The sequence below is a fragment of the Syngnathoides biaculeatus genome, chromosome 7, assembly GCF_019802595.1.
Source record: "Syngnathoides biaculeatus isolate LvHL_M chromosome 7, ASM1980259v1, whole genome shotgun sequence".
NCBI classification, from domain to species: domain Eukaryota; kingdom Metazoa; phylum Chordata; class Actinopteri; order Syngnathiformes; family Syngnathidae; genus Syngnathoides; species Syngnathoides biaculeatus.
Genome location: NC_084646.1, coordinates 9227525 through 9250349, shown reverse-complemented (window position 1 = coordinate 9250349; position 22825 = coordinate 9227525). Strand labels below are relative to the sequence as shown.

At 44.7% G+C, this 22825-nt stretch overlaps 1 protein-coding gene across 4 annotated transcripts in view; it reads left to right on the top strand.

Moving 5' to 3' along the window:
- The window catches only part of rgl1 (ral guanine nucleotide dissociation stimulator-like 1), a 52724-nt gene extending 30641 nt beyond the window's left edge, over positions 1–22083 (top strand). For all 4 annotated transcript variants that reach the window (XM_061824149.1, XM_061824148.1, XM_061824147.1 and 1 more), the window contains 16 exons: positions 5161–5271; positions 10912–11120; positions 11385–11459; positions 11539–11729; positions 11802–11926; positions 12007–12222; positions 12381–12484; positions 12560–12644; positions 14280–14369; positions 14483–14569; positions 16158–16190; positions 16279–16400; positions 17523–17612; positions 18429–18888; positions 20166–20280; positions 21131–22083. In XM_061824149.1, the coding sequence (XP_061680133.1) occupies positions 5161–5271; positions 10912–11120; positions 11385–11459; positions 11539–11729; positions 11802–11926; positions 12007–12222; positions 12381–12484; positions 12560–12644; positions 14280–14369; positions 14483–14569; positions 16158–16190; positions 16279–16400; positions 17523–17612; positions 18429–18888; positions 20166–20280; positions 21131–21330 (2313 nt within the window). In that variant the 3' untranslated portion in view covers positions 21331–22083. The remainder of the gene's footprint in view (positions 1–5160; positions 5272–10911; positions 11121–11384; positions 11460–11538; positions 11730–11801; positions 11927–12006; positions 12223–12380; positions 12485–12559; positions 12645–14279; positions 14370–14482; positions 14570–16157; positions 16191–16278; positions 16401–17522; positions 17613–18428; positions 18889–20165; positions 20281–21130) is intronic.
- Positions 22084–22825: the final 742 nt, after the last annotated feature.

Genomic DNA, 22825 nt, shown 5'->3' with positions numbered 1-22825 from the left:
GACAGCGACGCTAGTTTTGTTAGCCCGTCTACAATGTTTTGCATTTTGTGTTAGCGTTAAGCTAGCAGACTTTCGCAAGGTAAAGTTAGTGATTTTTGCCAAATAGGCGTCATTCTCTTTTCATTTTAATTAAAAAAAAAAAAACTACCTAACTCTTTGCAACTTAGTATTTTGCTTGCAACTCAAGACAAAAAGTTGGCGGTGAGCACTCATACCTTTAAAAAAAAAAAAACGTTTGATTGACCAATGTAACTCCTAAACGTAAAGGTTGAACGACACGCGGATTGACACCTTATTTTTAAACCGTGCTCCTGCCGCATCTTGACCTTTCCGAAGCCTCCCACTTGACTTGAAAGCCGTGCAAGTGCGCGATCCAGAACCTCGTCTGCGAGTGGGTGTGCGCGAGGAGGACTTGGCCGCCGTGTTGCGTGCGTGGTGTTTGGTTCTGGCCCGTCTCCTGTCGGCGCTTCTGTTTTTGTCTCCGCATGTCGATGTGTCAGCAAAATTCAACGCTAGCGTTCAACTCTGTGCTCTGGGGTTTTTTTTTTATTTTTTTGATTATTGTTATCGATTCACCTTCCTCCTGCTAGTTGCTTGTTTATGACTCCTGTTATGCGTTTGTGAGTGACGAGACTTTCGCGCTGCCCACCTAAGCTGCATTTTTCTGAGCTGCCAGTACTCTGTTTAAATTACGCCCCTCCTGAAATGTTTATGAGTACCACTAGTAGTTTAGAACCGTAAATTTCAGACAGACTATGATTCCGAAACACTTTAACATAGTTTCAAAATAAATGACATCCAGATCATTGGATTTATTTGATTTGTTTGAAGCCGACCCCCAAATTTTTCAAATTCCGGGCAGGCACAAAGCCCCAACAAGAACCTCCTTACTCGCAGCCGTCCTTATACCAACGAAAGCAACCGTCACCGCCGTCCGGCATCGAATGATCTGAATGCGTGAAGCGGCAACAGCTATCCGAGCGTTCACTCGCAATTTTTTTGCTTTGGCGAGCGCTTTCAGTTCTACATTAATGCCACCAATTTTGACAATGTTGAAGGTACTAAAGAGTCCATCCATCCATCCATCCATTATCTACCGCTTTTCCGGGTCGGATCGCGGGGGAAGTAGCCTCAGCAGCGATACCCAGACTTCCCTTTCCCCAGCCACTTCTTCCAGCTCTTCCGGAGGGATCCCGAGGCTTTCCCAAGCCACCCGAGAGACATAGTCTCTCCAGGATGTCCTGGGTCATCCTGTGGGTCTCTTTCCGGTGGGACATTCCTGGAACACCTGACCAGGGAGGCGTCCGGATCAGCTGCCCCAGCCACCTCATCCGGCTCCTCTCAATGCGGAGGAGCAGCGGCTCGACACCGAGCCCCTCCCGGATGACTGATCTTCTCAACCGTTCTCTAAGGGATAGCCCCAACACCCTGCAAAGGAAACACATTTCGGCCGCTTGTATCCGAGATCTTGTTCTTTGGGTCATGACCCACCGCTCCTGCCCATAGGTGAGGGTAGAGACGTAGATCGACCGTTAAATTGAGAGCCTCGCCTTTTAACTTAGCTCCCTCTTTACCACGACGGACCGTTACCAAGTCCGCATCGCTGCAGACGCCGCACCGATCGGTCTGTCGATCTCCCGTTCCATTCTTCCCTCACTCGTGAACAAGACCCCAAGATACTTGAACTCAACCCCGACCTGGAGAGGGCACGCCACCCTTTTCCAACTGAGGACCGTAGTCTCGGATTTGGAGGCGCTGATTCTCATCCCAGCCGCTTCACACTCGGCAGTTCTAGAGTTATGCTACAAATTTTGAGAATGCTGAAGATGTTAACGAGACCACAGATGTACTTATAGATCCAAAATGTATTGAAAATATCAGAATTGGCAAAAGTACTCTTGTACTTTCTATTTAAGTAGCAACTAGCAATTAGATAATTAGACCTGGTGCTGGCCTAGCGGAATTACGTTCATGCCTTTATTGTGGCACTTACACTTACCTCTTTGTTCTCCCAAATTGGTCTTTGCGCCGACGCTACAGGCCAGCATGAAAGTGGCTGTTGACGGTGATGCTCGTGGGTCCCTTCGGGCGCAATCTACTCCCGTGTAGCCCTCAGGGCTCATTATTGGTAACCTTTTGTTGTTTACTAAAGTAGTCAAGTGTACAAACGGTGCTGTGGGGATGTACGGACTCAGTGACAAGCCAACATCACGAGAAACCACACCAAAGTAGATGATGCCCAGTAAATATTAAAATTGTGACTGTACCACAAACTACGATCCCAAAATACTTTAATATTCCTTTGAAAAATTCTCATAACAGCATTGCCTTTACAAATAAATGGCCTAAAAACCACTCAGTTTGAAAAAGACGCACTCAAAGTGCACATATTTGTTGGCTCTTTGGTCTATTAATTTTTTTTCTCAAAATAAGGAGGCATCCATCATTTCTCGGCTTGAGCTTTTCTCTATCTATCTATCTATCTATCTATCTATCTATCTATCTATCTATCTATCTATCTATCTATCATCTATCTATCTATCTATCTATCTATCTATCTATCTATCTATCTATCTATCTATCTATCTATCTATCTATCTATCTATCTATCTATCTATCTATCTATCTATCTATCTATTCAGCGGAGTATAAACAGAGATATGGGCACGATTCTGTAACTTTCACTAACAACCCAGGCTAAACCGAGCTCATCGACATGACTATCTTAGAACAGTCGCGATGAGTCACTACAATCTTACTTCTTTGACACCAATGACTTTTAGCCGCACCTTTGTGCCGTCTTGCGACATCCAAAAACTTTTCAGTGAGTCTTTCAGCGATATTAACTGCGTTCTGTGTATATAAAGTAGCGATGCATGAATGAAATGTAAAATTTGTGGCGAGCGAGCCCGTCAAATAAACGCAGGAGCAATTTGGATTCTGAAGTTGTGGCGAGTGCAGTCCTGCTGCATGCTGATTTGTACAGTAGCCCTCGAAGTGAAAGTCTGATGCAGAGTTGTCGCATCGGGGGCTCATTTGCGAGTCCACACGCATTCCGGCTCCGCGCTCGTCAACCTTTCACGGCTCCCTGAAGGTTGCGCAGCTCCGGCTTCACCTCCACCCAGACAGGGACACACTAAAAGAGATGGATGGGGAATTAAAGGGAGTGAAGGCGAGGGAGGGGGGAGTAAGACATGGCATGTTGCAGTGTTGGGGGTTGGGAAGTTCTTGGTCTTTACTTCACTTGTGTCCTTTTTAACGGACTTACTTGAAGCCATTTGTGGTTCTGTTTTTGTGTCCCTGGTACTGACATATGAATTTGTAGATATGGATGCATCATTCGATGAGTTCGCTACCACGGACTCGTCCTTTGCAGTGCTGTTCAAATGTTTAATGCGTTAAGCTGCATATTTTTACATTATTCCCCTCTTATCCCGACGATTAATTGGCTAAAATGTGATTTTTCCACTACTAAACAACCAATTGCATGTGAAATTGGAGGTATTATTCTTGTCCTCTTGGAGTTGCCATCCTCGCATTCTGCACTGTAGAATCTGTGACTTGGAGACTGCGTATGTGTGGCTTTAAAAGATGGGTCTTGGCCCGCTAGGTGACTTTGGAGTCAATTTAGCAACTAAACAACCAACTGCATGTGAGATACAGGTGTTATTCTTATCCTCTTGGAGTCGCCATCATCGCATTGTGCACTGTAGAATCTGTGACTTTGAGACTGCGTGTGTGTGTGGCTTTAAAAGATGGGTCTTGGCCCGCTAGGTGACTTTGGAGTCAATTTAGCAACTAAACAACCAACTGCATGTGAGATACAGGTGTTATTCTTATCCACTTGGAGTCGCCATCATCGCATTGTGCACTGTAGAATCTGTGACTTTGAGACTGTGTGTGTGTGTGTGCTTTAAAAGATGGATCCTAGCCCGGTGGATGATTTTGGATGGAGTCAGTTTAGCAGTTAGTTGATAACTTGTTGTTAGCCAGTCTGCGTGTTCAGTTATGGCTGTAGCAGCTGGCGTACGAATGCGCTTATTGCATTTTGATATTATTTTACTGTTCTGGGTTGTAAAGTGCACCAGCTGCTCTTGTCTATCATATTCCATATATTGTGACCAGGGCAGAAGGAATAATGAGCACTGCGTTTGGAGTCATTCACGCTCCAATCACTTTACCCCAACTTTTATTTGCAATTTTATTGAACAATCTAGATCCACTATAAAACAAAAAAATGTTTTTTAGGGAGTCTGGAATGAGTGAATGTTTCCAGGCTCAGCCATTGTCTCCGAGGTCGTCCCAGCTTCTGTCGAAACAGCACGCCGAGAAGGACAATCCCAGTTTGGATGAGCACCAAGAGATTTTTGAAATTCCGCCGTGTACGTTATTCAACGGTGACGTCGGGAAAATGATCCCCCGCCCCAACGAAAAAAACGTCAATGTCGATAATGCTGAGGTAGTCGGAATGACAAGCAGCGGAGTGACCTCCGCCAAGGCCGAACCGTTTTCATTTGGATCAGTGCCACGTCCTGCATGGGTATGGCTGAGTATAGCTGTTGACATTCAAGCATCTTCACTAAGAAATTAAGTGAAATGTCCAATAAACTATCTTTTATATAGTGTGTAGTTTTGTGTGGTATATCATGCTAGTGTATAGCAAGCTAAAATGGATCCCATATAAACGTTAAATTGGATTTTAACAAGCTTTGCTGTGTTGCGTTGCTGGGGGAAAAAAATGAAAATATGCATAAAATATATGTAAGGTCACGATTGAATGCTTCTCGAAAAAAAATCCCGGATTTCCCCCTTGGTTCATCTGTCACCCAGCCACAAATTTATGTGGGACTGTGTTTTCTGCTAGCTCAGGTGAAAATGACAAAAACCGATACAATAACGCCGTTTCCATGTTGATGATGCGACAATAAAAAAATTAAAAAAAAAAAAATAAATATCCCGACTCTGCACCGTCATCAGAAATTCCACCAAGTGTAAATGTCAAGGGTCGTTCCTTTGGCGACGTGTCAGCCCTCCGCAAAAAAATGTACACGTCATCGGGTACCTAACTCGAGTTCTTCTTGGACCTTGCCGACTAATCAAGGAACTTGAAAGAGAACGCGAGCGCTAACCCGAAGTGTTCTTGCGCTGGTCTGGTTGCAGAGCTCCGTGCAGGACTGGGGGGAGGAAGTGGAGGAAGGAGCCATCTACAACGTGACGCTCAAGCGGGTTCAGATTCAACAGGCGGCCAACAAGGGCGCCAGGTGGCTGGGGGTGAGTCCCGGAACGTCGTTTGCTGCACAGATGCGTACCTAAAAGGGGAAATCCGGTGGTTTGCATTAACAAGGTGTCATGTAATATGTACTCTATGTTGAAAATGTGACGTTAAAAATCCTCTGTCATTTCACAGTTTTGAGGAGGTTTTTATCGACAATTACGAATTCTCCGGGGCGCTGCCATTTTGGCGAGTCACATGACCTACGTGGGCGGATGTGACGTGTTACGTGCCGTTCCAAACGTTCGATTACGTGGGACAGCATTGATGCCCAGCGCGGATTTCTCTGATTTATCCTTATCAATTGAAGCAATATCAGTATTGGTCGATCGGGAAGACGGAGGAATGCTTCCATACAGATTTGAACCTGTGGCTGTAAATAATGCTGAATATTCTTCGGGTGGAACGACGCCGAGTCTGACGAGCGACCTCACTGCTCCGCCGCTCTGTGTGGGAGTATTCCTCCGTCTTCCCGATCAACCGATGCTGCTATTTCTTCATCAGATGAGGATGAATCGGAGAAATCAGCGCTGGCCATAATTGTGTCCCGACGTAAGCGAGCCTTTGTTGGGGCGCGTTACACGTCGCATCCGCGCACATTGGTCATGTGACTCGCCAAAATGGCGGCGCCCCTGAATATTCGTAATTTTCGATTAAAAACCATTTAACATCACATTGTCAAGATAGAGTACATATTACGTGACCTATTGGATACATTGTTCACGCAAAACACTGGACTTCCCCTTCAAAATAAAATAATGGTGAAAGTAGAAGTAGCGATTCAGCTCTTGTGGTTTCCATTTTGGGCTTTGTGTATGAATATTTAGTCAACCGGTCTTAAAAAGCTGCAGCTCGAATAAAGCACAGGCATTTGTGTGGAATGAGACATTTGTACCTCACGACTATTTTGTATTATGACCTTTTAAAGGTTAGGAAATGGAGAAAAAAAAAAAAAAAAAAAAAAGCTGTCTTCCCCCTACGATCGATCAGCTAAAAATTATCTGCTGGTCCCCAATTTTTGATCACGTGATGAGATCGGGACAACTCGACTTGCTAATGTTGACTTGAACTGAATGCTAAATGAGCTAATATTGACAACTGGGGAAAAAAAAAAAAAAAAACTACACCTGACATCTTTTTCAAACTAAACGTTAAAAGTATTAACAGTATTTCCTTGACTCACAAGTGAACTTTTTGATGGTCCCTTTTTTTTTGCCTTTGTTTTGACTCCAAAAACTCCCAATTTGACGTGGCCATTGCATTTTCCACTCTCTTAGTGGCAAACGTGCCAAGTCCTTCCAAGCGAAATGTCTTGTGCGGACGCGTCGAGACGTCCGGTTATTAAACTCATCGCCATTGTTTTGGAGGCCTTTCCATTGTGCGCTGGCGCCTCTCCCTCGCCATTGTGTTGCGTTAACATCGGAGTCGTAAATCTCGCGCTCCGGACTTCACCTTTAGCGGGAGTTTGCACCGACGCCGATCTTTCTCTTTTAGCCAAAGCATGTGATTTCCTGACTTTCCGAGCTTGGCAAGTGACCACACCATCTGCCCCCCCCCCCTTTTTTTTTTTTTTTTTTTTTGCAGCAGCAGTTAGATGAAATGCTGCTCCGGCATTAAAAGGCATTAAAGGCTTTTCCTCGAGTTGCACATTTCGGGTCCGTACACACACACACACAAAAAAAAAAAAGACATCTCTGTTTCCTTAACGCTGTTGCTTCCGTGCTAACTGTGACACGCTCAGCAGTTTTTTTTTTTTTTTTTTCAGTTAACCGCCGTGAGCTACCTATGCGAGAGGGATTTGACCACCGGGGTGCGCGGGCAAACGTCACCAGAGGCGTTAAAACAAACGATTGGTGAGGGGGAAAAACGTCTGTTGTTTAGATGACAAACTTGGATCTTGTGTTCAGAATCCTTTTTTTTTTTTTTTTTTTTCTCTGCGCTAAACGGGGAAAAATGTGGCTGCGAAAAGAGAACCTGCGATGAGTTGCCAGTTGTATGAGTTCCAGCATGAGAGTTTTGGGTGGATTTAAATGGCGCTATACCAGGGGTCTCAAACCTGCGGCCCACGGGCCATTTGCGGCCCGCAAGAGGATATTTTGCGGCCCCCACCTAAATATGAACGTATAATGGTAGTGTGGCTTTTTAGTTTTATAAGGATGGCACTTTTACAGTGTCGTGCGCGGAGCAGACCAATCGCGTTGGGGTAGATGGCTATCGGGGGTGTGACATCGACCGGGCTTGATGCAAGCCGAGAAACAATTTTCACGTGAGAGAGTTTTTTTTTTTGTTTTTTGTTTTACACACAAGTTGTAAACACCAGCGTCAACCTCAACCGCGGCAAACGCCTTTGGGGTGAACTTGAGCAGCCAAACATTCCTCACGCTCAACATCAAAATCAATTTCGTCACGGAAAATTACTGTTGTTTTTCAGTTATGTTCTAGCTACAAGAAAATACACGTAGATGTGTCAATTGGAGGTCAACCGTTTACCGGCGACGTCTAAATATGCCGAGTGTGTTTTTTCAATGGGTTAGGTGTGAAAGATGGTCTCGCTCAGGTTGTCTGGAAAAACGAGTTTTGGAAACCGCTGTAGTGACTAACAGATCTCTAGATGGCGGCGTTGCGTCACTTTAGAGTCGAGATCAGCACAACTTTTGAGTAGCGGAGAAAGATTAGGCAGTTAACCTCGGTTCAGCATTTTGATTATAAAGGAAATAAATGCCAACACTTTGGCAGTTGGACAAAATTCGGCACCAGACACTTAACAGAATGTATATGTATGGCATAAACAAAATACCGTATTTTCCACACTATGAGGCGCACCTAAAATCCTTTAATTTTCTCAAAAGACGACGGTACGCCTTATAATCCGGTGCGCTTTATATATGGATCAATATTGAGCCTTTTGCGCAGCTCCTTCTAACGGATCCATAACGCACTCTATGCGCCTTATAATCCGGTGCGCTTTATATATGGATCAATATTGAGCCTTTTGCGCAGCTCCATCTAACGGATCCATAACGCACTCTATGCGCCTTATAATCCGGTGCGCTTTATATATATGAGATTTTTTTTTTTTTTTAATTAGGCCATTCATTGAAGGTGCGCCTTATAATGTGGTGCGCCTTATAGTGCGGAAAATACGGTGAAGAAAGTAGAAAGTATGTGTTGAATTTGAGGGAACAGTTGATGGATGCGGTTCATGGCGTCAACTAGGAAAAGGATGTAAGAAATAAATAAAAAAAAACGGACATTAAGCCCGAGTTATGCCGTGTGTCGGCGCCCGCCGCTCACGGTTTAGTAATCTGTCAAATTAATTTGCCGTAAAAATCCCTTTCCCCTATCTTGTTTGATATGTTACAATACAGAAGCAAAAAATATATATATATATATCGAAACCGACGTTTTGGGTGAAATCAGTCCAGTCAGTTCTTTCTGGTGAAAGAAAAATCTGCTCTTACTTTTCATTTCAGCTTCATTTCTTAGAATGAAAACAGAAGGCGATCTTCTGTCGCGCTTGAAAGATCGGTCAAGTGGCGTTAAAAATGTCGGATGGCGAATGAGTCATAGGAAACATTTAAACCACAAACATAGCCGCTCCCTGACATACAAAGATGTTCGTGTCTCAGTCAAGCGGTATCGCTTCGGCAGTACTTCCTTGACACCGATTGTTACTTTCCTATTTGAAGGGTCTTTTGTGCCATCTTGTCGCATCTTGAGGTGTTACAGAAAGAGCATAAAAATGAGTTAATTGCGAACCACGACCAGGCTGGGGGTCTACCCTAATTGGTTATTTTACGCTCGTTACCCCCTTTGGGTCGCGAACTGTTTTTCTTCTTGACGCGCTTCCATCTTGTGTATTGGTTAGCAGCAGCCGTTTGCCAGCGTGCAAGCGCTCGCCGGCTCGGGAAGTGTTTGCAACGCCTGTCTGCGGGGTTTGCTGCGCAAAGTCGCCGCAGCTGACTTTTGCGCCGGCTCGCAGTGACGGAAAAGCGTTTGCCTTTGCGTGTTATCGGAGGGTAGCGGCGGGGGAAAGAGGAGGGAGGGGGTCCGCTGTGATTGAAAGCAGATTGGAGGCTTTCCTGCCCCTAGCGCGCTAACCTCGCTGAGCTCTGCGCCTTTTTTCTTTTCTTCTACTTTTCTCCCTTTTGGATGATCTGCAACTTCTCAGTCTCGAGTCACAATAGTAGGACACATCTGGGAAAATTGGGGGTGGGGGGTGGGGGGGGAGGAATATAGGTCAGGATTGTTCCTCCCCAAATCTGTTCCGGGGTATTTGCTTGTTTTCAGGAGAATGACTTCATCTGTCACACTTTGAAAACAAACACCGGACGCAACGCGACAGAGTTGGGAGACTCGACTATTTTGACTTGACTCGAGTCTGACGTAAGCCGTCAAGTTTTTGGGACTCGAGACCTGCTCGGCTAAAACTGAGGAAAGAGTCGACTTGATTTAGTGGCGAACTCGATGACTTGCCAAGTTTTTTTTCCCGTTAATATTTCAAAGTCTGCATCTTCACAATCGTGACTTTTTTTTGTTTGTTTTTGAAGAAGTGATTTTTTTTTTTTTTTTGTGAAGCACACGACGCAAGTATCGTTATGAGAGTCATTTGGATTAAAGGATTCGATAAAATTATGAAAAAGCGAGATTCCAACGTCCAAGTTTTGCGACTCGGATGAGTGAAACGACGAGGACGACATCCAACTTCGTCCGTCAGGACAAAACTAACAGACGCGTTAACAGCTAAACAATCCCATAACTGGTCAAAGATTAATGACGCTTCATGTCGCTTATTTAATTGAGATAACAATATTGTAATAGACAATACAAGGAGTGAGTTCAGACCATTAAAAAAAATTGCATAGTTGCGAATTTACTAGTACAGCTAGCTAACATAAGTACAGATACTGTGTATGTGTTGACTAATGCCAAATCATTTTTTAAATTTATCCCAATAATCCATGGGCTAATGGACCTTTCCGATGGCGATATTAAGCTCCGCCCCCTTATCCATGTCCCGCAAGCTTTCAAAATGGCGACTGAACATAACATGTTTGAAGTCGATTCTCTATCGCGTATTCCAGATAATATTGCGGTATGTTTTTTTGCCAAATGCGTCAGACTTGTCCAAGAGAGTTCTACAGAGAGGTCTCAACTATTTCACGTAAGGATGTGCACACGGAATGAAGATTTTGGACGCAGCAGGACGCGATGTCAGAGTTACAGCGAAATGTTGGCGAGCGATGCAAAAAAAAAAAAAAAAAAAAGTTTGACACCATAGGCTTAGGCTTTAGGCTTTGGAAAATGAATCAAGCGGGCTCCTTTGTAAGCTAGCAGGATATCTTTCATCAGAATTGCACGTTCCCCAAGCGCATCTGAGGACCATTTTCTTCGTAACTTTAACTTTTCCAAGCGCCCGCTACTGACGACCAGCATTGCTTGTGGGACAATACGGCGGCGAGAGGGGCGCGTCAAGACAATGCGGCAATCTGATTGGCTATTATCGTACGAGTTATTGACAGGTCGGAAAGATCCATTGGATGACCGCCCGATTCTTAAAACTCTCAATCGCTTCCTCCCCGCACTCGGCCTTCTGCCACCTTCGCTTCGCCGTCTAATGGTCCACGTCTGCGATTTAGGCGGAGGGCGACCGCTTGCCTCCCGGCCACACGGTGAGCCAGCTGGAGACCTGCAAGATCCGAAGCATCCGCGCCGGGACTCTGGAGCGTCTGGTGGAGACGCTGCTGACGGCGTTCGGCGACAACGACCTCACTTACACGTCCATCTTCCTGTCCACCTACCGAGCCTTCGCCAGCACGCAGACGGTGCTGCAGCTGCTGCTTGACAGGTAGCGATAGAACCGGTCACCTGGAATCACATCAAGTCCAGTTCGCTGTGAAGCCCCCCCACGCTATATCGCAAATGTTTGTTAAACTTAGCAATTGTTTTGTGTTGAAATGCAATATTTACAGTTGAAGGAGGTTTGCCAGGGGAAGGGAAGAGTTATTTTTATGGTCTTTATCACGGATGGGTCTGGAATCTAACCTGAATGGGGGAGGAGCACCGTGTGCACATCTATTTTTCTTAATCTACGGTCTGGTCGTCGTTGCAGATATGGAAGTGCGGATGAAAATGAGCCAAGTGCCAAAAAAAGCCAAGTGTCTGAAACCAACGGAGCCATCAGAAAGTGAGATTTCTTGAGGTTTTGTGGCACTTTTCATGGGTGGACGTGCGTGTCTCGAGAGATGTTTTTCCTCCTTTGACAGTGCCTTAGCCTCTATCCTGCGCGCCTGGCTGGACCAGTGTCCCGAAGACTTCCAGGAGCCTCCGGACTACCCCTGCCTACGCAGGCTGATGGACTACCTCCGCAGGGCCCTGCCTGGCTCCGAGGCCTTGCGACGGGCCGAGGGGCTGCTGGAGCAGCTGCAGGGCCAGGCCGGCGTGGACGAACCTGACGGTAGCCGTTGTTGGACAAAAGTCTTTATCTTCTGAGGATTGCGTCATCTGACGAATTCCGTTTGCTTTTCAGCCGGGTTCCATGGCAATAGTTCCTACTGCCTGGGCGAGGAGGATGAAGTGGACATGGACGTTCAGGAGGACTTCCTGTCGTTTCAGTCCGACCTGGTGGCCGAGCAGCTGACCTACATGGACGCAGTGAGACCGCCGCGCCGTCAACGCGCTGTTTTCGGAGGGAAGCGGCCGCGTAACTCCATCCTGTTTTGTCCCGAGCGCAGCTGCTGTTCAAAAAAGTCGTGCCGCACCACTGCCTGGGCTCCGTCTGGTCCCAGAGGGACAAGAAGCAAAACAAGCACAGCGCCCCCAGCGTCCGCGCCACCATCACGCAGTTCAACGCCGTGGCGGCCTGCGTGGTCAGCACCGTGCTCAAGCACCGACAGATACGGCCGCACGTCCGAGCGCGGGTCATTCAGCGCTGGATCGAGATCGCTCAGGTCGGTGGTGTGCTGGTCGGAAAATTAGGCACACCTAGTACCCGCCTATTTTTATCTGAAAATGCCGCTCTAATCGGTTTTATGAAAGTTTCCGACAATATATATATATATATATATATATTTTTTTTTTTTTTGTAACCTTGGGTGTCTCCCTACAGGAGTGTCGCATCCGTAAAAATTTCTCCTCCCTGCGAGCCATCGTGTCAGCTTTGCAGTCCAACCCGCTGTACAGGTTGAAGCGAGCGTGGAATTGCGTCCACAAGTAAGCTTTCTTAATGTCATTTCATATGAAATAACGCAGCCTTTGACGTCTTGCGTCTGTCCACCTGCTCGGCAGGGACAGCACGCAGACCTTTGAGGAGCTGTCGGACATCTTCTCCGATCACAACAACTACCTGACCAGCAGAGAGCTGCTTATGAGGGTGAGTTTTCAACAATCATTTTCATTTATTGTATGTAAGGATCATTTTACAAGACCGAAAGTCATGTTTTTTTCACTGTAAATTTACAACTGCAAATAATATGCACGAGAAATGTGCGCACATGTGATGTAGACTTTCCACTAACAACCCAGGCTGAACATAGCTCTTCCCTAACGTGCAAAGATGTATCTTGGCACCAATTACTCCTTTACTATTTATTAATGCCCTGGCTCCATCCAATAGCAGACACAAAAAAAAAAGTGTTTTCATTAAATTACTCATAAGTGCCAACAGGAAAAAAATATTTTATTTTATTAAGATTTCCCCCTTTCGTTTGGTTTTCCATCTTTTCTGGCTGACTTTTTTTCAGGCCTCCAATTGGATTTAAAAAAAAAAAAAAAAAAAAGGCCCGATAATTAGCCTGTGAATGGAGACGCATAGTTATTTATCGCTTACCATAATTTCCGGCCTATAAGCCGCGACTTTTTTCACACGCTTTCAACCCTGCGGTTTATGCGGTGATGCGGGTACTTTGTGCATTTTTTCTAACGGCCGCAACGGGGCAGTCGAGCGGAAAACGTAAAAGTAAGACCGGTGGAATATATGTGCCGAGGATGTGACTTTTACTTGTATTTTTTTTTTTTTTTTTAACCGGCCCTGTTCGCGTTGCACTAGTGTTACCACTGCGCTAGCGTGTTACTGGCGTGTCTCCGTGATTTTTTTCCAGTGTTTTTTTTTTTTTTATTTTTTTTTTTACCGGCCCTGTTAGCGCTGCGCTAGCGTGTTGCTCCTGCATCTCAGGAATTTAGGTATGTTTTTTTTTATTATTATTAATCGGTCCTGTTAGCGCTGCGCTAGGGTGTTACTGCTGTGTCTCCGTGATTTTTGTTTTTTGTTTTTTTACCGGCCCTGTTAGTGCTGTGGCACTGTGTTGATACTGTGTACCTGCTGCGACAGTTTTTTTTTGTTTTTTGTTTTTTTTTTAAACAGCCCTGTTCGTGCTACCATGTTGTTGCTATGTTAACCTAATCTAACTTTGAAAACTCTTTCCGTGTACCGTCTTTCTTGGTAAATATCTCGTGTTTCAATGTGAGTTTGAATGTGGGCATTTGCGGCTTTTACACAGGCGCGGCTTATGTATGTACCAAATGGTATTTCCTTTACAATTGGATTTGGTGAGGCTTATAACCAGGCCGGAAATTACGGTAAAAGTTACGTGACACAGAGTGGATCTTGTGACATCTGAACACCAATTTCCACGTGGAGCCAGTTATTTTAGGTCGAATGTACCAAAAAGTACAGCGATTTGCTTTGCGTACGTGTCCCCTCTTTCCGACATCCCTCCGTTTATCCGTCGCGTCTTTATTTTGGGCCTTGTCGGTATTTTCGGCAGGTCCAATATAAACACGGCGCTCTTCGGTTTCCCCTTAAGAGACTAATAAAGGCTTTTCTCCTCGTCATAAAGCCATTCTGTGTTTACCGAGAGTTCACTCAGTGATCACAGGCCTCCTGCTACAAAGCAGATAATTCTCACTTAAAAGAGAACGGCGACTCCGACCGCGCATTCACTCAGTCTCAGAAGTTTAGAATTTCCGTGACCGAAGCTATTTTCGTCCTCCCCGTTGGCCCCCACAGGAAGGTACTTCAAAGTTTGCCAGTCTGGAGAGTTGTGCCAAGGAGCATCAGAAGCGCACCCACAAGCGACTTCAGCTGCAGAAGGAAATGGTAAGACAAAGCCTGGAATCTGCGGCTAAAGCGGTGCTTTTGCGGCATATTTTTGAACGTCACACGATTGCCAAAACCCTCATTGAATGAATGATTTGGGATTTCCTCCGCAGGGAGCTATGCAGGGAACCATACCTTACCTGGGGACCTTTCTGACCGACCTGACCATGCTCGACACAGCACTTCCTGACCTCGTCGAGGTAACACAAAAAAAACAAATGATCATGACAATTGAAGCGCCGTGTGGTGACAGAAAACTCAGTTCACTTCACAACAGTGACAACAAGTTACAATTTACCGACAAACTAATAAATAAAACAAAGATGTCCATGTTTTGTCTTATCTTAATGCTAACAAGCAATGCAATACGCAATAAACAGGCTAGGAAATAGCATCTACTTGCCGTTGTTATAAATATTGTATTGTATAATCAGCAAGTTGAATCGGATGATATTTGGCCTTTCCCAAATTACAACATAAGGCCAAAGGTATGAGAATCATCGTAAGTTTTTGCTAAGTTTAGCATACATATTCTTTCTCCGGTGCAAAAAGCTACTTACTGCACGTACCTGAGGAGTTCACACCGGTATGACGGTCTGAGGCCTCCCCTTGTGCTGAAAAGTCTCCTTGTGATGCGCACGCGTGTGTATTTTGTAAACTTCCGGCCAATCTGAAAGATCCCCATCCGTGCTTCAACATGTGGCATTCGACAAATTGTCGCCGAGTGTTCATGTTCGCTATGGACGTCTCAGAAGGATGAACATAGCAAACGTACATATTTGTGTATGTCTTTTTTTATCAACTTGTGTTTTAAGGTTAGGGTAAGGGTTGTACGTTAGCTCCCTCTATGTAGAAGAAGGGGAACTATGAGACCGGGAGATTTCCAGGTGTAAGCGTCTGCTACGTACGCAGAGTTCCCCTGTTAGTAACGCAAGCGCATTCATCACAAGGAGACTTTTCAGCACGGGGGAGCGCTCAGACCGCCACACATATTTCGGTATTGCACTGCCCCCAGGTGGCGAAGGCGCGTGCACTAAAAAGAGACACATAATTATATCCGTCCATGCGTTATCAGAGTCGCTCATCCTCACAAGGTTCGGAGAGTGCCGCAGCCTATCCCAGCGGGTACACCCTGGACTGGTCGCCAGCCGATCGCAGGGCACGTGGAGACAGACAACGATCACACCTCAGGGCAATTTAGAGTCTTCAATTAATGCCTGTTTTTGGGATGTGGGAGGAAAGCGGAGTGCCTGGAGAAAAGCCACACAGGCACGGGGAGAACACGCAAACTCCACACAGGCGGGGGCCGGGATTTGAACCCCGGTCCGCAGAACTGTGAGGCCAACGCTTTCACCAGTGGCGTCACTGTGCCGCTCACATAAATCCAGCGAATGAATTATTTGTGACACACACGCCGTTTAATTTGTTCCGTTCTATTTTGCTATGTTTACATTATATATATATATATAATATTATAATGTGCTCTTGTCCATCTTGAAAAAACTTTGGTGGGACTTTCTTGTTGGCGCTAGGGGAAATACTGTTCAATTGTGCAGGCGTTTCACATCGGAGCGATGATCCGTGTAAGCCCCCGCCGCAAACTGGCGCTCTTTTAAAAAAATATATATCTTATTTTTTTTTTCCCGAGGAAGTGTAAGTGAGTCATTTACGGTTGACCGGTTTGTGCGAGCGGTGCGGCCTAACGTTGTTTGCCTAAGCCGGTCGCTGTCGTGCGATGTGCGGGGGGGGGGGGCGTCCCGACTGATGCTCTCTTTGCGCCCCCCGCAGGGCGGTCTCATCAACTTCGAGAAGCGCCGGAGGGTAAGCGCCCGCGTCGACTGTGCCGCCGTCCGCTTCCGGCGCGAGGGGATCCCGATCGGCTGATTGGATGTTTTGTCTGACCCTGCAGGAGTTCGAGGTGATCGCGCAGATCAAGCTGCTGCAGTCGGCCTGTAACAGCTACTGCCTGACTCCGGATCAGGCGTTCCTGCGCTGGTTCAAGAACCAGACTCAGCTCAGCGAGGAGGAAAGGTAACGTGCTTTATCTTGCCTTCTTTATGCAAAAAAAAAAAAAAAACTACACAAGCCGTCTCCAGCGTATACGTATACACTACCATTTAAAGGTTTGGTGTCACCTTAAAATTATTATAAAAAATATAATAGAATAATAATATTAGTCTACATTGAACTCCGTTGATCACAGAGGATATGTTCAGGACCTTCCCCGCTGTGATAATAAGAGGTCATATACATTTTTTTTTTGTTTTCTAATGGCTTTACTTGCTATATATGGATTCAAAACATATTTGTAAACAAGATTGGATAATTAAACGCCTACCTGTTCACATACCGCATACCGTAATTCCCGGCCTACAGAGCGCATCTGGATACGCAGAGAGTGTAACGCTAGCGTTAGCGTGGCACTAGCGTTAAACTCTTTCTGTGTACCGATGCTTATAACCAGGTGCGCTAACCCTAGCACTGCGCTAACACTAGCGCAGCGCTAATGCTAGCGCCGCATCACCGCATAAACCACAAGGTTGAAAGCGTGTGGAAAAAGTCGCGGCTTGTAAACTGGAAATTACAATAATTTTGTCCAACAAATACCTGCTAGCTTAACGCTAGCAAAATGCCATAGATGGGCTAACGGAAAGTAGCACAGATATTACGATTATTCGAAACAGCTGCTACTTACAGCATGCAATTATGCAAAAATACCCATAGAGTATTTTGAGGTTCTTTTCTACTCTTTCTAGCCAGAAACGACACAATTGTTTTGCCATTTTAGTGCCCAAAGGCACCACAATCACAAGTGCGCTTCCCAGTTAGGTTTGTCCGTTGTCCTCTTCTCACTCGTTCCTGTCCTGATGTGGCAGGAACTGAAGTTTGTCACAGTGTGGCAGTAACATGCAAAATATGGCGCGCCACAAACGTTTTTGCCTTATCTTAGCGGTCGAACCTTCGCTCCACCGAGCGCCGTTGTCGTCATCTACCAGGCAACAAAGAAACTCGTGCATGAAGTCGGAGCTGAGTGCTTCCTATTGTCCACTCGCACAATGTCGCCTTCTTCTCGGCTCGCTTGTGCCCTCCCCGCCGTTGTATCGCGTCATCACCGAAGTCCCTTGAACGATTCCCGATGTTTTGCTTTTGCAGTTACGCCCTGTCGTGTGAAATCGAAGGCCTGGGCGAGAGCAGCCCGGCGTCACCCAAGCCCCGAAAAAGCATGGTGAAGAGGCTCAGCCTGTGAGTACATCAACATTCGGAGACAAATGTTCTTGTTTTTGAAAGGAAAATATGATTTTTTTTCTTTTTTTTCCCACATTTACCGAAGTTTATACCAGCGATTCTGAATATATTACCACTACTAGTGGTACCTGAGCTCCCCCTTGTGGTAGGCAAGAGAATAATTGCCTAAGTTCAGTTCAGTTGGATTCAAATAAGTCGTCTTCGAGAGCGTTATTAACATTTAATTACAAATTTTATTTTATTTTTTTATGCGCAACACATTCATTTAAATCATTATTCAAGTGACACTATACCATGGACGCAAGTAAACTCTTTCAACAGCCGGGTCTTAAAGAGGTCCAGCTTGTCTGTGAAATTCAGGTTTGCCAACCTCTGTGATGACATAGAGCAGGGGTGTCAAACTCATTTTTTGCTGCGGGCCGCATTTTATGTGCCGTTTCCCTCTGAGGGCCGTTATGATTGTGGGAAAAAAAAAAAAAAAAATGTAATCGCTTCATTATCTTCATTCTTCATTATCTGATTTGGAATCAGAAGTCTCGGTAAATGGGTTTTTCGACTATTGTCGATGTTTGGTAATACGAAAATGCCAAAAAGTCATTTATGACAAAAATCCTGGAAGTTGACACACGCACCATTTGCCTTCGCGGGCCGCATAAAACCATATGGCGGGCCAGATCTGGCCCCCGGGCCTCGAGTTTGACACCCGCGACATAGGGGCACCAGTAGGTGGCGACGTCCCCTGATGCTGGATCTGAGATGAGCGCAGCTTTTGAGCAGAAACTTGGGCTTTGAATTCCGCCATTTTGTTTCCAGGCTGTTCCTGGGCGCCGACAGCAGCGCGTCCAGCTCTCCGGCGCGGGAGACGCCGCGCTCGCCCCCGACCGGCAGCTCGGGGGAGAGCATGGACTCGGTCAGCGTGTCGTCCAGCGACTCCAGCAGCCCCTCGGAATGCGAGGGCCTCACCCCCACCCACGGCGCCGACCCCCAGCAGAACAAGGTCTGCGGACGTCTTCAGCTCTCCGAATCGTCGTCTTGCACTTCGCTGCATTCCATGGACACGGGCTCGTCCAACACCAGCGTTTCCATGACGCCCGCCTCCCCCCCTCCCCCGCTCCCGGGACCCCCGTGCGCCCACCGGCGCTCCGTGTCCCTCACGCCCATGTCGCCCTCGTCGCCCGGCCAGACGCCGGCGTACAACACGCAGGCCCAGGACGCCTGCATCGTCAGAGTCAGCCTGGAGAACGGCAACGGCAACCTCTACAAGAGCATCCTGGTAAGGCCCTCCTAGTCCTGACTTGTTACTTTTTTCAGACAAAAGTTGGCGTCAGATATTGAATATTTCAAAAATACGCCGTCATATTGGTAGAACAAAACCTGATATTGCAATAAAGTCAAAATCTAATTGAATTCAACCAAGTTGTAACGTTGGATAATCTATCCATCCATTTTCTTCATCGCTTATCCTCACGAGGGTCGCGGGGAGTGCCGGAGCCTATCCCAGCTATCTTCAGGCAGGAGGCGGGCTACACCCTGAACTGGTCGCCAGCCAATCGCAGGCCACATAGAGACAAACAGCCGCACTCACATTCACACCTACGGGCAATTTAGAGTGTCCAATTAATGTTGCGTGTTTTTGGGATGTGGGAGGAAAACCGGAGTGCCCACCCGGAGGAAACCCACACGGGCACGGGGAGAACATGCAAACTCCACACAGGAGGGTCCGGTATTGAACCCGGGACCTCAGAACTCTTGAGGCCACCGTGCCGCCATGATAGATAATAACATTTGAAAAATGCTATAATTTAATTAGAATGTTATCATAAAACTGCATAATATTACCAGACTAAAGATGGGACTGCTAGCTTACTGCCGCCACGCAACGCAAAACTCTTTAGATGGACGGGCTAGCGAAACTAGCACGGGCGCCTTGGGAGTTGAAAACCTCAGATAACGACTTTTTGAACACAAACGGTGCAGCAACACGTACAGATGGCATATATTCTTTTTCTTCAAAAAACAAATTTTCATTGTCTTCTTTGTGCCGTCAAATTTATGTGCATTAAACGTACGCGTTATACTTCTCCCTGGTGGCCAAGGCAAGTTATTGAATTATGTTACTGTCATGTGTTTTTATAAATCACAGTAGCGCGGTGTTGTTGACTTATATTAAAAAAAAAAAAAAAAAAAATGTTGTTTTTTGTGTGTCTGGAACGTGTTTTCCATTATTTTAAATGAGAAAAAATGATTTGATGACCAAAAGTTGTATTTTTCTGCAAGTACTGTAGTAATATTTTGAGATGTAGTTGTAGGAGAAAAGATATCATTCTATGAGAATAAAATTTTGGGAGAAGAATTAACGTAAAAAAAAAAAAGTTTTGTTCAAGAATGAGGAGGAAAGTTATCATTTTTAAAAATAATTATTATACCACATGATGATAGTAATAAATTGATCTCAAAGTGCAACACTAAACGAAGTATTGCGAAGGTACATCAAGTGCTCCGAATGCCCTTTGCACCTGATTCATATTTTTGTTTTGTTTTTGCCGTCAGCTGACGAGTCAAGACAAGACGAGGGCGGTGATCTCCCGAGCCATGGCCAAGCACAACCTGGAGCAGGAGCCCGAGGACGGCTACGAGCTGGTCCAGGTCATCTCGGACGACCGAGGTGAGCCCACGCGTCGCTCGACGGAACGCGTCCGTCTTCGGGATGGAGCCACAAATTTCACACAAATCTTGGGTTTTTTTTTCTCGATTAATTTTGTTCTATCTTAACTTTTGGGGGAGTGAGATTTTAATGGATATCAAACCTTTCATAGCCTTTTCGAAATTGATACTATTCATCAGTCGGCACGTAGGCTGAATTTTAGTATTAATTATTTTAATATTAGCTCATCTTTAATTAATAAATAAGATTATTGTTTTGCAAATTTTCATGCAAAATAATGGTTATGGAGAAGTGAGGACACTGCGATGTGATTCTTACATTTTTAAAAATGTTTTTTTTTTATTGTTTAATATGCATTATTTTTATTGAGCAATTGACTAAAAGGTTGATGAATGGTAGTTAATTACATTATTGAGGATTATGATCATTGAATTATTGCTATTTAATGTTTGTAATTTATTTGGATTAAGATTTTAGTATTTTACCAATTAAAAAAAATAGTTGCTAATAATTATGGCATTGATATTGATTGGTCGATATACAGTATTTTTAAATATTCCTCAAACATTTAATAAAAATTCACCTGTATTCAGTATTAATTATTTGAATGTTACTATTATGAGGCTACATATAAATGGGCTTCACATTCAAAGTTTACATTTTCTTAAAAGTTAAATAGAACGGATTTGTACTTATTTTATTTTTATTTTCATTTGTTTCTCATGGTGCAGTACTACAGTTTAATAATCACGGCGCTTTTCAATATGGAATATTGTTTCCTATCTGGATTTTTGTCCGGCATTCAATCTGATATTTGAACACGCCGCTATCGTCTTCTTCCTCACGTCAGAGTTGATCATCCCGGACAACGCCAACGTCTTCTACGCCATGAACACGTCGGCCAACTTCGACTTCCTGCTGCGTGAGCGCGGCGGCGGTGGCGGTGGCGCCGTTCCGGTCCAGATGCGGGTGCGCTGCAGCTCCACGTTGCCCCGAACGCACCACCAGCGCTCCAGCCTGTCTCTCAGACTCAGCAAAGTCACACTGTGAACGCAACACTACTCTGCAAGACAAAATGGACGCCCACAATGAGGACGGAAACACCCCTCCCCCCGCCAAAAAAAAACATTTGGTCATAACACTTCCGAATCGTAAATTTCACTTCAATTCCATTTTTTTCCACGAGGAGGACTGTGGCCAAATTAAAATGGCGACTTAAATGCTGTGACCGGTGACGTCTGCCAAGTGTCAGAAAAGAGGAAGCAGCGACCCCCGGTGGCTCTCCGGCCTTACTACACTTGGGATTTGCACACAAAAAAAGAAAAAAAAAAACAAGGGAGCCTGTCCGAAGCTCTTCAGTGCCAACAACAGTATTCTCTTATCATTGTTATTGTTATTAATAATATTATTAATATAGATAAACCCCGGGTTTATGTGAGAAAGTGTGTGTGTCTGTGTGCGTGTGAGAGCAATTCAATGTTTGTTTGTTGTGTTTGAGAGAGATCGCGAGCCGCGTGACGGATGCCCGTCGTGCATTCTGATTGGCTCATCGAAATATTGCCATCAAACAAGCTCGGCCCGAGACGCGGAAATGGCAGTCTTGCTTTTGTTTTGTATAACTTTTGGGGATTTTTGTGTCAGGAATTCAGGAGGAGAAAATGGAGAGAGAGGACCAAAAAAATAAAATAAAATAAAAATGGGATGCAGGGCGCATCGCAAGCTGGGCTGGAAATAATAAATCAAATATTTGAAAAGTCATGGTGAGGCCTGCGTATTAAGAAATGTCAAGCAAAAATAAATAAATAAATTACAATTTATTAATTATAAGAAAATAAATAAATCACTCTAAAACGTCAGAATATAACAAGGAGGGGGGAAAAATTTTGTTAGTGCCTGAAAAGTATTAAACGTTATTTCCCCCAGAAATATTTGTCAAAAGTTCCACGAAGAGTCAATTGGGAGAATAACATTTTTTTTTTGTCAAGAACACGAGAAAATTGTTACTTTTTGTGAGAAGCTCAAAATATGACAAGGAAAAATGTTGCAAGAATTAAATCATATTTGCAAAAAGTCATAACGTCATGAGAAAAAGTTTACCCGACAAGTTGTAGTGTTCCACTGAAAAAGTATTTGAGAAAAAAAAAATTATAAAAATGAAAGTGATAATGCTAGAATAATTATATTTTTCCCTCAACAAATATCTAACCAGAGAAAAATCGCTTAGGAGAGTAAAATGCTTATTTTTTTTGAGGACTGTATATATTTTGAAGAAAAAAATATTTTTTTTCTAAAGACATGAATAAAGTTGAAATGCCACAATAATAAAACTCTGTTTTTTTTTTTTTAACGTACGTTATAGCGAGCAAAGTCATTTTGTTACAGGAGTTGGATCAGAATTTATATTTAGGAAACTGATATTGCTCAAAAGAATTTTATTTTTTCACAAAGTTGCAACGTAAAGATAAAAATACAATTTTAGTTCCAGACAAAAAGCCATCTTTGAAAGCCTCGACAAAAAGAGACCACTTTTTTATTTTTTATTTTG